Consider the following 14,178-nt stretch of genomic DNA (forward strand, 5'->3'; position numbering starts at 1 on the left):
GGTCCAAAGAAAAGCACAAACAAAACAAAGATAAAGCCACAGAGAGTGAGCTGTCTTTCATAGATCGTGATGAGTGCACTCAAGCAGGAAGCCAGCCACGGGGGAAAACAAATGCTCCACAGAGGGGGAGAGACAGAACTGGGCATCTTACAAAGACAGATAACAATAGGACTTGGATCAAGAAGATGGTCCACAAAAGGATCCTGAACAGACAGAAAGGAAGCAATATTAACAATCAGCTCGGGAAGAATGCAAGACTCTCTCTAGGAAGCAGCTACCCTTGTGAGACAATGAGCATGGAATGGTTTTAAATTTACATCAGTGCTAGTAACTGTCTACATACTTTCTCCAGAGAGAGATCTCTTTCTTCCTGTGTGGATTTTAATGTGAAGTTGCATGTAAATCGGTGCACAGCTTGTGCCTTTACTGCATTATATCACCCGTTCTCCTTTGAGATGTACAAATCAAAGCCCACAGGTTCTAAGTGACTTGTTGGCAAGTACAGAAACGCCTGAGAAAGCCAAGGGCTCCATGGCTCTGGGGCGTTCAGGCACTCAGTGCTCAGTTAATGTCATATTATTTTCAAAAATCGGTATCAAAATTGATTTCTTACATCCCATAAAGGACTGTGTTAAATCATTCTGCAGACTTGTCTTCTTTGGCTCGGTAATTTCTGTTCATTATATCCTTTTTGAAATGCTTCAACAATGAAGAAAATTATCAACCCTTTCTGAAAGTACATGTGGCTCTCTCCCATAGCTGTTTTGCACGTAGGTATATCTGTGAAAAGGAATAGCCTAGATATGTTGTTAGTATATCCTAATGTGAGTCTAAACATGGAGAGGGTGGGTAGCATGTGGTAGGCAAGGGTGCGAGCTATGAAGTGGAATCTGTCTTTAAATCCTAGGTCTTCACTAGGTGTGGTCAAGATGTCATCTGGATATTGAGGGTCAGGGTCTCCTTTGGAGGACTGCGGGGAGGACTGCTAAGGAGTTGGATGTGGGTGTCCCTTCTAAGGGAAGTGTCCTACCCAGTCCTTGAGATTCTCTCATGTACCTAGTATGGTAGCAAGACTACAGCAGTTGTGTCAACAGGCAGAACATACATTTAAATAGAACTTATTAAGATATTTATGTACATTATAAGGATAATGATATATCATTTCTAAGAATTTCCAAACTCCATCAAATCAGTTCTGCATAGCACATTTATCCTGACCTGTCCTGATGAACAAGGTTTGGGAGGAACATTAAAAATTTCATTGTACTTCTGTGTGCTGCATATCACAGAACATGATACTTGTCCTAAGATGATGTTCATGGATCTCAAGTGCATCCTCCATAGGCAACCATGGGTAGAATCCTAGATTCCAGGGAGCTCAGGAATCTGCATGGCAACCAAGTAAACCGTTTCTCAAATGAGGAGGCAAGCGAGTCCCTAGGTGTCAATATGATGATGTCCACACTGAGCACATGGTGAGCTCTTAAAGCTCACACAGGCACTTGTTTTCCATGTTCTACGCGAACACCCAGTTGCCTCAGTTTCCAGTTCCAATCACACAGTACTGTCTGGTACACACCCTCTCCTTTTTCTTTCATGGGTTTACTGTTTCCCCCGATCTGACTTGTCACTTTCATGAAGGCAAGTTATATGGCTTCTATTTTAAGTTTAGGCTATTAAACATTTATTGCCCTGCCTTACAGTAATCATTTAATAAGGGTTAGTGATGATTAATATTTTAATGCATTAAAGCTGTTAAGAAATTTCTCTAAACATATAAATTTGTTTTAAGAGTGATTTTGGCACAAAGGAAAAAAATCTGGTTTTGAAAATTATGTTCGCCTTCAAACACACAATTTAACATCCCAGATGCCCGCATAATGTTATTCAGTCAATTATGCTGGCTTTGATAAGCGATTACGTAATGGCTGAAGCGAGGGCTGATGAGCTGGCGTTAATGATTGGATCCTAAGTCAGTGTGGATACATTTCTTGGTTGTTGTTTTGCTTTGTGTTTTCTTTTCTTTTCTTTTCTTTTCTTTTCTTTTCTTTTCTTTATGATCCTAGGTTACAACCAAGCTATTTTGTCATATATAGCATAACCATTTATTCTATTTAAGAAATGCTCTAATCTCCTACTCATTCAACAAGAGCTGACTGAGCCTCAGGAACTAAGACCACAAAGATGGCCCACCTCACCCTTGCCCTCAAGGATGTCACAAACTAATAAGGGAAACAAAAAAGTCAGTTATCCGTTTTTAATTTATTTTTCCAGTTCATTCAGATTGCTGTGACAAACATATCAATTTGCTTATTTTAAAGAGCAGAAATTTCTTTCCCAATGGGCTGGGGGCTGCACACTGCCAGCTGAGGTCCCAGCATGCTTCATGTTGTGCAAAGGTTTATTTCCAGTTCCACAGATGTGGCATGACAAAAGAGGTGAGGCAGCTCTCTGCACTGTGATCTCTTTTAAGAGGGCACTAATCCCTTCAGAAGGGCCCTGCCTTTGGGACAAAGTTGCCTTCTACATATTTCATAAAGGGTGTGGGTAAGATTTTTATTCTGTGAGCTCTAGAACATGGGTTGTGGCATTCGTTAATTCAGTTATTCAATTACCACCCTCCAAACCCAAGTACATACCTCTGCAAGTGTGAAATAGAGAAGTGTACAAGAGAGCTCCACTACATTGATTGACAAATGCATACAGAAGCAAGATGATAAAACAGTATAGTGGCTAATGCTAAAAACTGACCATAGCAAAGGATCATGAGGGCTAGAGAGCTAAAGATGTAATTTTTAAATAATATGGTCAGGATGATGTATGTTCCATGAGGGAAGGGATATTTGACGGCTCCGCTCAAAGCAGTTAGCCAGTTGGGAAAAAAATTAGTTGATTTTTCAATGACTCAGCCAGTGAAAACTGGCAAAACATAGAAAAACAACTCTAAGACACACCAATACAAGCTTCAGGGACAGCAGGGGACTGTCTACAGGGAGTAGATGGGTTGAGTTGAAGTGAGTTCAAAGAAGGGGCGTTAATGAGAGAAGCCCAGCTGCTTCAGTTCAGGAAACACCCACATTGTCCTATGGGAACCGTAAGTCAGCAACGCTTCTAGAGGCTCAGCGGTCATAGCATGGATTTGTCTATGAGAGTGCTCTAAAGGCAACCCGGGATGCTTGAGCTGACTGTATTATTTAGCAATTACTCATGAAAGATAGATGGCAGATGACAGATGATGGAAAGATGAAAGATGGATAGATGACTGGTAGATGACAGATATGTGACAGATATATAGACACAGACAGACAGACAGACAGACAGATGGATGACAGATATGCCTATGTTAAAGCCAGTAGGTCTCAAAAGGCGACAACTTCCCCTGGGCAATATTTGAGAATGTGTGCATTTATTTTTGTTTTATAACTTAAGGAGGTGGGAATACTGCTAGGATCTAGTAGGCAGGGATCACAGATGACACTAAAGCAATACCTTTCCCGTAACAAAGAATTATCTGAACATGAAAGTAGCTTCAATGAGGTGAGGATGTATATATATTCCTACATATATAATTTGTGTTGGGCGTAAGGCAACCCAATCTTTGAAGATCTCGAAATAGCAAATCAGTAAGTACTATCCTAGCAAAACCATCAAGATTCCCCTTCTGCAAACTATCAAATGAATGCTCAGGTGATGAATCCCACAGCGTGGATAGACACTGCCCTTGTGAGTGTGACAATGTTCACATGAGCATACACACAAATACACAGGGATGATGGGTGAGAGCACAGGGGACAAACACACACAGCCATACTTATCTGTATGGCTGCCTCTGTCTATTCTCTGGCTGTTTATTTAACAGGGGATTTGTTTCTTGCTTGTAATTGATTGGTAATTTCTCACAATTTCCAGTATCTTAAAAGACAAATGGACACGCATGTGGAACTTCTTCCAGAAGGTGTTGCCACAACTGCAAACGAGTCAGAAACCATAGTGCTGATTTTGCATGCATGAGCTAAGCATGGAAGCTCTATGGCCAACTTAGCAAGCTGTGGGTAGCAGAACCTAAACTGACAAGATCTGGATGTGTGATGAACTCTCCACACACTGAATTAAATTCTGTAGATGCTTGCCCCAAAGTGATAGATGCATGCGTACACTGGAAACATTCTTTTTTAATTGTCGAATTTGGACTACTTGTAGGTTAATGGGTTCTTGATACGGTGTGAAAATGTCATATATTAATTTCTTGTTCAAGATATATTAAGTAGACATTAAGGAATAGTACACCTGAGTCTACATGTGTCTATGGCCCAACATTCAACTTCCTAGATTTTAAACAGCAGCACATGGAAGAAACAGCAGAACTCTGAAGGGAGGTCTTGTCTGTATCGGCTGACTCTATTGGCCCTATTATCCTGGCTTACAGTGTTGGAGCAATTACTCCTCCTCCTAGTACTAAAGGATGCACTGCTATTTATCAGTACTAGATGCATTATACCTTGAAGATGAAGATTTTGTTTTTCTTTATAAAGAGTGACTGAGGTTTTAAGCAACAACTAGCCAAGTACAACAAACAAAACAACACAAGGCTTGGGGGTGCCTTAAAGACTTACCATTGAGCCATTTGGAGTTGTACTGTGCAGTCCGAAGAGGAGGTAAAGTGCCCAGACTTCTGTAAATGGCTGGATCCCGCCCTGGGAAGTCCATGGCTGTGGCAGCATAGAGCTCACCACTGGGTGTGAGTAGAGCTGTAGAATTGTGCTGGGGACTGTAGGGACAGCGGGCCATGCCGCTGATCTGATCGTGGATCTCAGTCAGGTTACTTAACTGTGGGTGAAGGTGAGAGGAAACCAGTTAACCCAGGAAAATGCCATGCAATGTGCTCGTGTTCCACTTTACCTGTGTTAGACACATGTGTACCATGTCTGGAGTGTGTGAGATGAAAACCTTTCCCATCTCTGACTATATGAAGACAGTTCTCTGAAATCTCGGCCAGAGAATCCCTCCTTGTAGTGACAGAGCATCATGGTAGTGATATAATATAAAGCAAGATTATTATGTATATGGCCTTCTCATAAGATGTGTGAATGTCCACTGCTTTCTACTTTAATGAAGAATACAAGTTTAATATTTATAGATGTGTGAATCATAAAAAGGAACTATGTTCATGGCAGTAATCTGACAAAAAAAATGCCCTTAAACTTAGTAATAAGCATGTGTCAATATTATGTACCATGTGGTACACATTTCTTATATTTTTCTTACCTCCTATTTAGTCCTAAGAAATCTGCATGTATGTTAAGTATCAACTGGCTTCCAAGATTCTGGTTGCCATTTAATAAAACATGAGTATAGCTCTTAGTTTTCTTCTTTAGTGTCAGAGAATTTTGACAAGACTCAGTTTCATTTTGGTTCTTGACTTTTAACTGAGTTAAAAAAAAATAGTGAAGATGGTTTATGTAGGAATAGCAAGTTCACCCTCTCTGCTGCTGTTGGAAGCAGCTCTTGGGAAGCTACATAAAGTCTTTACATCTCAGGGTCTTCTTTTTAAAAAACTACTCCCTGCCTCCTAGTATCAACCTCATAGAATACATGTTGAGGATGAATTTAAAATTTAAAATAATGAACACTAAGTCTAGATGATAAGTTAAGGTTTTAAGAGGAGTTGTAATATCCATATATTAACATAATGGTGTTTCCTAGTTATATTTCTCAAAGAAGATTAAATTAATATCCTGAATTACGAAGATAGCATGCATGTCTGATGGCTCCGCTATGCTCCTACAGGGAGGCGAGTAAGATGAAACTCCCCATGTATAATAACAGTTCTAACATCACATTGCTTATAGACATTTGCTCATCTTATTTTTGGCATACTTTGTATCCAGTTTATAGATATTTTCTTCCCATATGAGTTGTGATTTTATAGCACTTTAGTCATTGATAACATTTCTACAACTATGAAAATAAGAAAGAAGTATATGTTTATGGTCGATGTTTATGGCCATTCATTGTGAAAATGCTAACTGAAATAGCTACAAAGTATACATAAATATGTAGTGTCCAGTTAATTTCTGCTTTTTTATATACATGACAGTCCTGGTTGATTAGAAGTAAACACAGCTAATATTTGTTCAATGCAGCAATGCTGCAAAGGTGCTTCCCCTTGGTAAACAGAAACATATTTACAATGGGACTTTGAAAAGCATCATGGTTGGCTATTCCTGGTGTAAGTATGTTAAAGCTCAACATGGACACATACCGAGCGGATGGTACAGACAGGCGTGAAGGCATTGGTCCCACAGGTGAATAGTCGGTCCCCGCCCACTAAAAGCACTCGTATGTAGTTCTGACATTCCTCCTGAAAATTAAAAGCAGAAAAAACACATTAACAAGTTCTGAAAGCAAGAGGGATGGTGATCATGGATATATTATGTCTGCCAGGCAAAGAAAAAAAATAGCCCTTCCCAAGTGTTGACTAAAGGCAGAAATGAAGCTGTTAATCTTATGTCTTTACCCATAGACATAAGGATTCTGTAGATTGTCTGTACCCAAACACTTGTTCTTTGTATTTACAAAGGTAAATGTGTATATAATTATATCTTCCATAACATGTCTTCTCTTGATGAATATGAATTCATTTTTAATTGTACTATACATTTTAAGTACTATACATTAATATTTGAGGCTGTTTATGAAAGTACTGGTTGCTTAAAAAATGCCATGAGGCCTCAATCTTATGCAGAGAGATTTATTCAACTAAGGAATACTGAGAAAGGGAGAAACAGTCTTCCCCAGAGACGAGCACACCAATTGGTTATCTGATACCAAATGGTCAATCCTGAAAACAAGTAGCATTATATGGACTAAGCAGGTTGTATTTTTTTATTTAGGAATATACATATATATATATAAATATATATATATATACACACACACACACACACACACACAGATATGTAACACCAGTGAATGAAAGACTGGCCATGAATTTGGAAGCGAACGAGGATAGTATATGTGAGAGCTTGGAGGGGAGAAAAGGAAGGGGGGAAATTACATAATTAGAATATCAAGAATTTAGAGAAATAATTTTAAAAAGATGAAAACTCACAAGTCTTCTAAAAACATGTTGTGGATGTAACATTTTCCCACTCAGAAGGTTGCATATGGAAACTACATATTGGAACAAGTTGATGGTTATGGGCTCAGACTAATCAAAGTGTAATATATGCATGCACAGAAGTGTTATAATGAAACCCATTTTGTATAATTAATACATATTAAAACTACATTAAATACATAGCAAGTGTCTATAAACAATTTTAACTCCTTCACAAGTAATGGTATAACTAGCAAGGAAGTATTGCTCAGAATATTAGAGTAAGAACCTTGGGCTAAGGGAAGTGCTACAGATACTTTCATAGCAAAGAACACATATCCATAGCAGTGACAGACGTGCAAGCAAGCAGCTGCTTAACAGAGGTCGAACAAGGAAAGAGACTGGGACACTGTTTTAATTGGAGAATAGAGGTAGAGCTGTTAATAAATAGGGTCTCATGACAGGATGCTCCCTCTTCATTCAGAACTCACTGATTTGACACTCTTTATACTAGAAGTTACAGTTTAAACAGGATAACCAGGACTACAACATCTACTCCATTGCTGTCCACATGCTAAAATGAGGAGACACACTCTCCACTGCTCTAAAAGGGAAGGAAAGGGAAGGGTGTGGGAAGATATTCTGGAGAGGAAGTTTAGGAGGAAACTATGATTTGTGGGGCTACCAGGTGGAGGAGCATTGAGAACCCATACGGGACTGCACTGAACAAAGGCCATAGGCCATACTTGGCCAGGAAGATGGGCTATGCCTGGGCACAGCCTAAGCTGGAAATTCCATGGGATATGGAACATTCACCTTGTGGCAGAAAAGGTCAAACAGGTCACAGTAATGAGTGGGTATTATACTCTGAGCGTGAGTTGGCTTCATGTTTGCTGTCAAAGGACTGCTCAAGATTCCATGTGGAAGAGTGAGGTGGGCAGGGATTCTCCTCTATAACCGAGCTCTTCCCCCTCCATGCCTGGACCAGGTTGAGCTATGGAAGGACAAAGGAGGAATGTGATACATCAACAGGATCTCCCTATGGGACTAGCACACAGCGCCTGGATGCTGGGATGATTTAAATCTCATAGAAACCCTGACAAAATAGATTCAATAGTACAGCAAGTCTGCTCTGGTCACATGAGCTTCGCTTTCAGGAGCAGTGGAGTTTGCATTATCTGATCTGCTGCACAGCCTGGCTCATACAATGCAAATGCTCACTGGCATGAACTTGTTCTATAAGGGAAGTGAGATATCAAATGTATGATTCTTTTTGCTCCATTGCTAATAAAAACAGCCCAGCATGGAGGACTGACAGAACTGTTAGGGAAAAAAAAACAATAGAAAAATCCAAGTAAACAGAAAATTTGAAAAATAAGTATGAATAATTGTAAATATATGGGAACTGAGACAGTTAAAACAGTTGGAGGACTAAGGCTTGTTTTGTTCCAAAATCCATTTCTGATGGGAAAGACAGTATTAAAGGCATCAAGGAATCACGCAGTTGCCCTTCCCAGGGGTGAGGAGACCAGGACAAAGAAACCTAGGAATTTATAACAAAGGGATCAAAGGGAGGACAAACACAGGAAACCAGGGCCTGTCTGTAGGAAGCACCTCCACCCAGACCTTCCAGAACACTGGGCTGAGTTTCTTGACTGAGTGAGTGGATTCACCATCATGATAATGATGCTGTAATGAAGACTGGGATGAAAAATTACAGCGTTCAGGGTGCGGAGTGCATATGTTTCCATTTGCTGCTCTTTGAATTCTTTCAAGAACAATATGAGATGTAAAAGAAATTTTCTTCTTATAGCAAGAAACCATCCCAAGGAGAGTCTCACTATAGGGAACCACTCTGCTGTAAACATGGCCAAAGGGAAATTGATGAAAAGTTGAAAAGATGTGACCTACTATTGATTTCTGCAGACAGACCTGGCAAGGAGAAAGCATGAAATCCAGTCAATCATGAAAGAAAAGGGAGCAATGGAGGTAACAAATGGGGAGTTTATGCACATTCCCTAAATAAAAACCCAGGGTCAATGAGACAGGGCTGCTGCCTTCCTGAAGGCAGGCCACAAGCCCACAGGAGAAGTGGGAGGTCAGAAGTGGATACAGAGAGGCACAGGAAGCCCAACTGGTTCTTTAATCAAGGACGCAGGATGAGAAAACAGGCACAGGAAACTGTCTCAACTGGAGCAGAGGGTAATGGAGCATGCTCTGATAATGAGGACTTTGTAAGGATTCACTAGGCCTTGACCAGTTTTCCCAACTGAGTTTTAAGAAGGAAGAAAGTCTTGAAGAGGACCGAGGTGGTCAGAGTAGGAGGCCAGTGCGCCATCCATCTTTATGACATGATGGAAAACAGACACAGCCTATAGAAACCCCCGGGGGCCTGTGAAGAATGGAAGCTATTGAGGGCACTAGAATATATTCTAGAAGACCTCAGTTCTGTGGACCCCACCCCCCATCCTCATGGCACGGCAGAGGTCAGTAAAGAAGGCTGTAGTCACCAGTCAGATCAAATCCAGCTGAGCTCACTCAAACTCCCTTTAAGCATGACATCCAGAGGTTGGCCACATCTTTGTGTTCATCACAGCTCACCCACGGCTTAGGTTAGCTCACAACCTTGCTCTGCACCTCCCTTAATGATTCTCTCCTCTTTAATTGACAAACTACCGCATCTGATTTGAAGAGAATTGGATGTGAAAAATGTATTCTTAGAACACCTTTTTTTTTTCCTTTTTTAAAGAAAGGCTGGGACAAGTTCAAACAAAATAAAATGCAAAAGTGGAAAGGAACAAAGTAGAGATGTTTAGTATCGAGGGTCAAGAAAAAGATACATCTCAGGATCAGAGAGTTGAATTTAAGAATGAACAAAAGCAGCATAGAGGGTCAGGGTGGTAACAGTTGTCCCGTGACAATGATTTTCAGGCACAAATCCTTGATGTTAATGTCAGCAGCAAACTCAGCTCTTTATAGGTTACTTGGCCTTGCCCAAAATAGTACTTGGGATTACCACTTTGAAATATGGGCAGATGTGTGCGTAAATGATACTTCAGGGGCTCTTAACTGTTTTCTCGTACAGAGAAGCATATTGAAATGTCTGTGGTTTCCATATTTTATCAAGTCTCCCCTTACTATTCCATTCCTGTACAGTGGAAACAGGAAGATGACTTATTGATTTCTGATTCTCCAGTAGTCATAGGGCTGGAGGTCCTATCTCAGAGGCCAACCAAAGCCAGATGCTCCACGGCCTCTGTGATTGGTAATGAGCGTCATCTATCTATGTTTGAATAATTCTACTTCAACACTAACATAGCCCATGTGTGCCTGTGCTCCACACGTGGCTCAACTTGTTTTTCATTTTCCAGAAGATCTTATTTTAGTTGATAACTGAGAAACATAGTCAAGATGCAGAAAAGACTCCCTGATGGGGAAGGAACAATATCTACTTGGGGACATGGGCACAGCCTTCAAGTGAGAAAACGTGTTTTAGGGTCCTTTTGTTTTGAAATATCTGTTTTGTCTTACAACATCTCATCCTTTCCTTCTCCCCTATCACATATGTTGTGTTTATCCAAGGATGTGTAGCTATGTGCAGATATGAATGCCAAGCAACTTGAACCCTCTAGTGTCATCTTGCAGCACATGAACCACTAATGAATTCCAAGGAGGAGAGAACCCCATTGGAAAGCTGACAGCTTTATGTTACCCACAGTACTCCCAGAGAAAACAACCTGTCTTCCTTATGATATATTACCTTTATGTGCATTTCAGGTGATGACGAGGAACTATATATATATGTGTGTGTGTGTGTGTGTGTGTGTGTGTGTGTATTTATATTTGTGTGTATTTACAAATGTGCATATATACATGTTTATGATGCAACCTAGAATCAACTCTTCATAGGTAACAAAATACAAGGATGCTCAAACCTCTCATACAAAAAGATGTAGAATTTCCTCTGAGCTTCACATGCTTTACCATATGTTTTTCATCTATAGATTTTATTTTAGTACCTATATAGTATGAAAGCTATGTAAACAGATCTTTTGTTAATTAGAAAACAATGTAAAGAAAAATACTTTTAATGAATAAAAATCACACACATAGAATATCTGGTATCCACAATCTACATAAGTTGCCTGTGTCCAACATGAAGAGTCTTAGTTTTTTTTAATTTATTTTTTTCTTTATTGATATATTTTTATTTACATTTCAAATGATTTCCCCTTTTCTGGGTCCCTACTCCCCGCAATTCTGTCTAAGCTCCACCCCACAGTTACCTGGCAACAGCCAGGTATGCCCCTCCCCACAGTTACCTGGCAACAGCCAGGTAGGCCTGGACTACTATGAAAGAGGCTGCTCAGCTCTTCCTCTCTGTCTTGCATCTCTTATTTTCACACTCTCCTAGCCTCTCTCTCCCCTCTTGGGCTCTCCTCCCCTTCCCCCCTCTCCACTTAGTTATGGCCTCTGTTTCTGTACTCTCTCCCTTTCTCTGCCTTTCTCTGCTTCTACTACCCCCTTAAATCCCATCCAATGCCCTGAATAAACTCTATTCTATACTAGAATGGCATCTGTCTGGTCCCTCAGGGGGAAGGGATGCCTTGGCATGGGCCCGCTGAGGCAACCCTTCTCCTACACCGCCACCGTAGAACATATTCTCCCACCTCATTCTCGTTTTATGATCACAACATAGAATGTTTTTTTTTTTAACTGATAGCCATTCCAAACATCAGCATTTCAGGTAAAAATGTCAAGCTCCAGCCCCTCAGCACCATGGATCCAGACATGGCGTCTTTCTGGCAGCATGTCTTTCTTTTCTTAACCACCAAGAGTTGGGCTCTTTAAAAGCATGCATTGGCAGCTGGGGAAGCTGGACCACTGGACAAAAAAAGAATAACAATACACAGAGCCTTGGATTCTAATCCAAATTCTCCCACCGATTAGCACAATAATTCTAAGAACTCAGTGTCAAAAATACTAAAATGAGATCATGAACAAGAACATTTTGGAAATTATGAAATGCCATAAAAGCACAAAGCAATGCTTTCATTCCCTTAATAATTACTTATGTTTCCTTTGTGTAAGTCCCTAAATGCCGTGGGCAGGGCGGCTGAGTCCAGAAACAAGAACCGGCAACAGACAAGGCACTCTTGTTAGATGCTGAGACAATCGGCTATTTGTGTCTAAAATAATATTTATGTGAAATGTATTTAAAGAGTTCTACAGTTTGATTTCAATAACACATATTTCAAAGACAATGAAATGCATGATCTTGTTATACTGCTCTTTTGCGTCAATAAAAATGGATTGTCTCCCCAGCCTTAATGTATGTGGACACTTAGAGCACAGGAGTCATAGTGAGTGGAAAAATCTAGAAGCAAATTAAAGCTCGGACCTCATTCAGAATCTGCGATCTCAGCATCTACTTTCATTGCAAGTCTTAAAGCTTTGGGTAACTTCGATGACCTTGACTCCCTAGATTATAAATTTCACGCCCCCACTACATGGAAGGTAGCTTGCACTTGACCCAGCAATGCCAGGGGAGAAAAGTTGTCATATTTATTATCCTGAGCTTGGCAGTCAGTTGTGGAATGTTCTCACTGGAGAGGAAAGAGGTGCAGGCAGTAGCCCCCTGATTAGCCACCTCCTTCCAGATATCATATGGCTGGGCAGTGAAAGGCGGTGTGCCGTTCACACAACTTTTCGGGAGAGTAGGAACAAACTGACTTCAGTCAAACTGCTTGCATTTTTTGCATTTTTAAAATGTCACATTTTCGCATTGTTCTTTTTATTACAGGGAGAAGGGAGACTTTGTAATTCTGTGCACATTCCCAGAATGCTACGGCCCAAGCAAATTTATTAAAGTATTTGAATTTTTCTTATAAATTCATGACCACTATGAAAAGCCTGAATTCCATTCCTCCAAAGAGACACTATATTTTAGTCAGATGGAAACATTACTCATCTTACATTCTAGAATCTGTCAGACTGGAAATCTTGGGGATGTCTGAAATCTGGATTCAGGGCCTGCCCATTGATAGCAGTCTTGGTATACTTTCTCCTGTTCTTAGACATTGTCTTGCTTTCTTTCTTTTGTGTGGCCCTAGGCTTGGGTTCCTTGCTGGATAGTAATCAAGCCAGTGCCCATCTGAGGGGAGAGGAAGAGACGGGAACTAAGGACAGGGACGTCTTCTGGTTGGGAGACAGGGCATCCTTTGCTCTCACGTCCTGCGCCAGGCAGCGGTGTTATCTATTCTAACACATTAATGAAGCTACCACCTCAGTGTGGAAACATGAGTTCCTACTGTACACCATTCCTGATTTTTTGGTTTTGTTGAGTTTTGTTTTTGTTTGTGGCGTTACTTTTACACTAGGCTGTCCCCAATCTCCGAGGGACTCCAATGTTCCTAACTCAGCCTCTCTAGGAATTAGAATCATAGGCAGGGATCAACTCAAAAAGCAGCTGCATGAACTGAATTCAATTTCAACGGAGCACTGCTTTTTAAAACTCTAGATAAAATTCATCATTATACTTAATGCAGCCTAAAATAAAATATAATTGATTTTGCACATAATATATAGTGTATGAAATTTATCTTCATTTGTTTTAATATATGTCTTAAAGATCCAACACACACAGTTAGAATTAACATAATTACCAAAATTTGCCATTATTCATAATCCATTAAAACCTAAATCTATGAAATATAATAGGATGATTTGATGTAAGTACAATCCTTTTCCTCATTTCCCTTATTTGTACTAGGAAAACTCGATTTCGGGTATTGAAAATTGGTCCTTTCATTGGATCAGGGGTGCATTACCTACTGGGCATGAATGATACTATTCTAACAAGTTTATTTAATTTCTAATTATAAAATTAACCATAGGTCACAGCTGGAGGTGAAACATGGACTAGTGTGTTCAGTTGAACAATTTCCCTAAGTAGCAATAATACACTAGAAAATGAAAACTAGCTGAATGCTTTGATTAAGGACCTGTAGACTACGCTGCAGAGACACCCCAGAAACTCCATGGTTCAACAGGTATTAGTGTTCTTTTCTAACCTTACA

The 14,178-nt window shown here is 40.1% G+C and overlaps 1 protein-coding gene across 1 annotated transcript in view; it reads right to left on the bottom strand.

Moving 5' to 3' along the window:
• Positions 1-14,178, bottom strand: part of Sema5a (semaphorin 5A) — a 453,217-nt gene that overhangs the window by 138,113 nt on the left and 300,926 nt on the right. The window contains exons 7-8 of the mRNA XM_052159481.1: positions 6,263-6,361; positions 4,614-4,827 (exon numbers count right to left, since the gene is read on the bottom strand). Of these exons, the coding sequence (XP_052015441.1) occupies positions 4,614-4,827; positions 6,263-6,361 (313 nt within the window). The remainder of the gene's footprint in view (positions 1-4,613; positions 4,828-6,262; positions 6,362-14,178) is intronic.

Source organism: Apodemus sylvaticus, chromosome 16 (assembly GCF_947179515.1).
Source record: "Apodemus sylvaticus chromosome 16, mApoSyl1.1, whole genome shotgun sequence".
NCBI classification, from domain to species: domain Eukaryota; kingdom Metazoa; phylum Chordata; class Mammalia; order Rodentia; family Muridae; genus Apodemus; species Apodemus sylvaticus.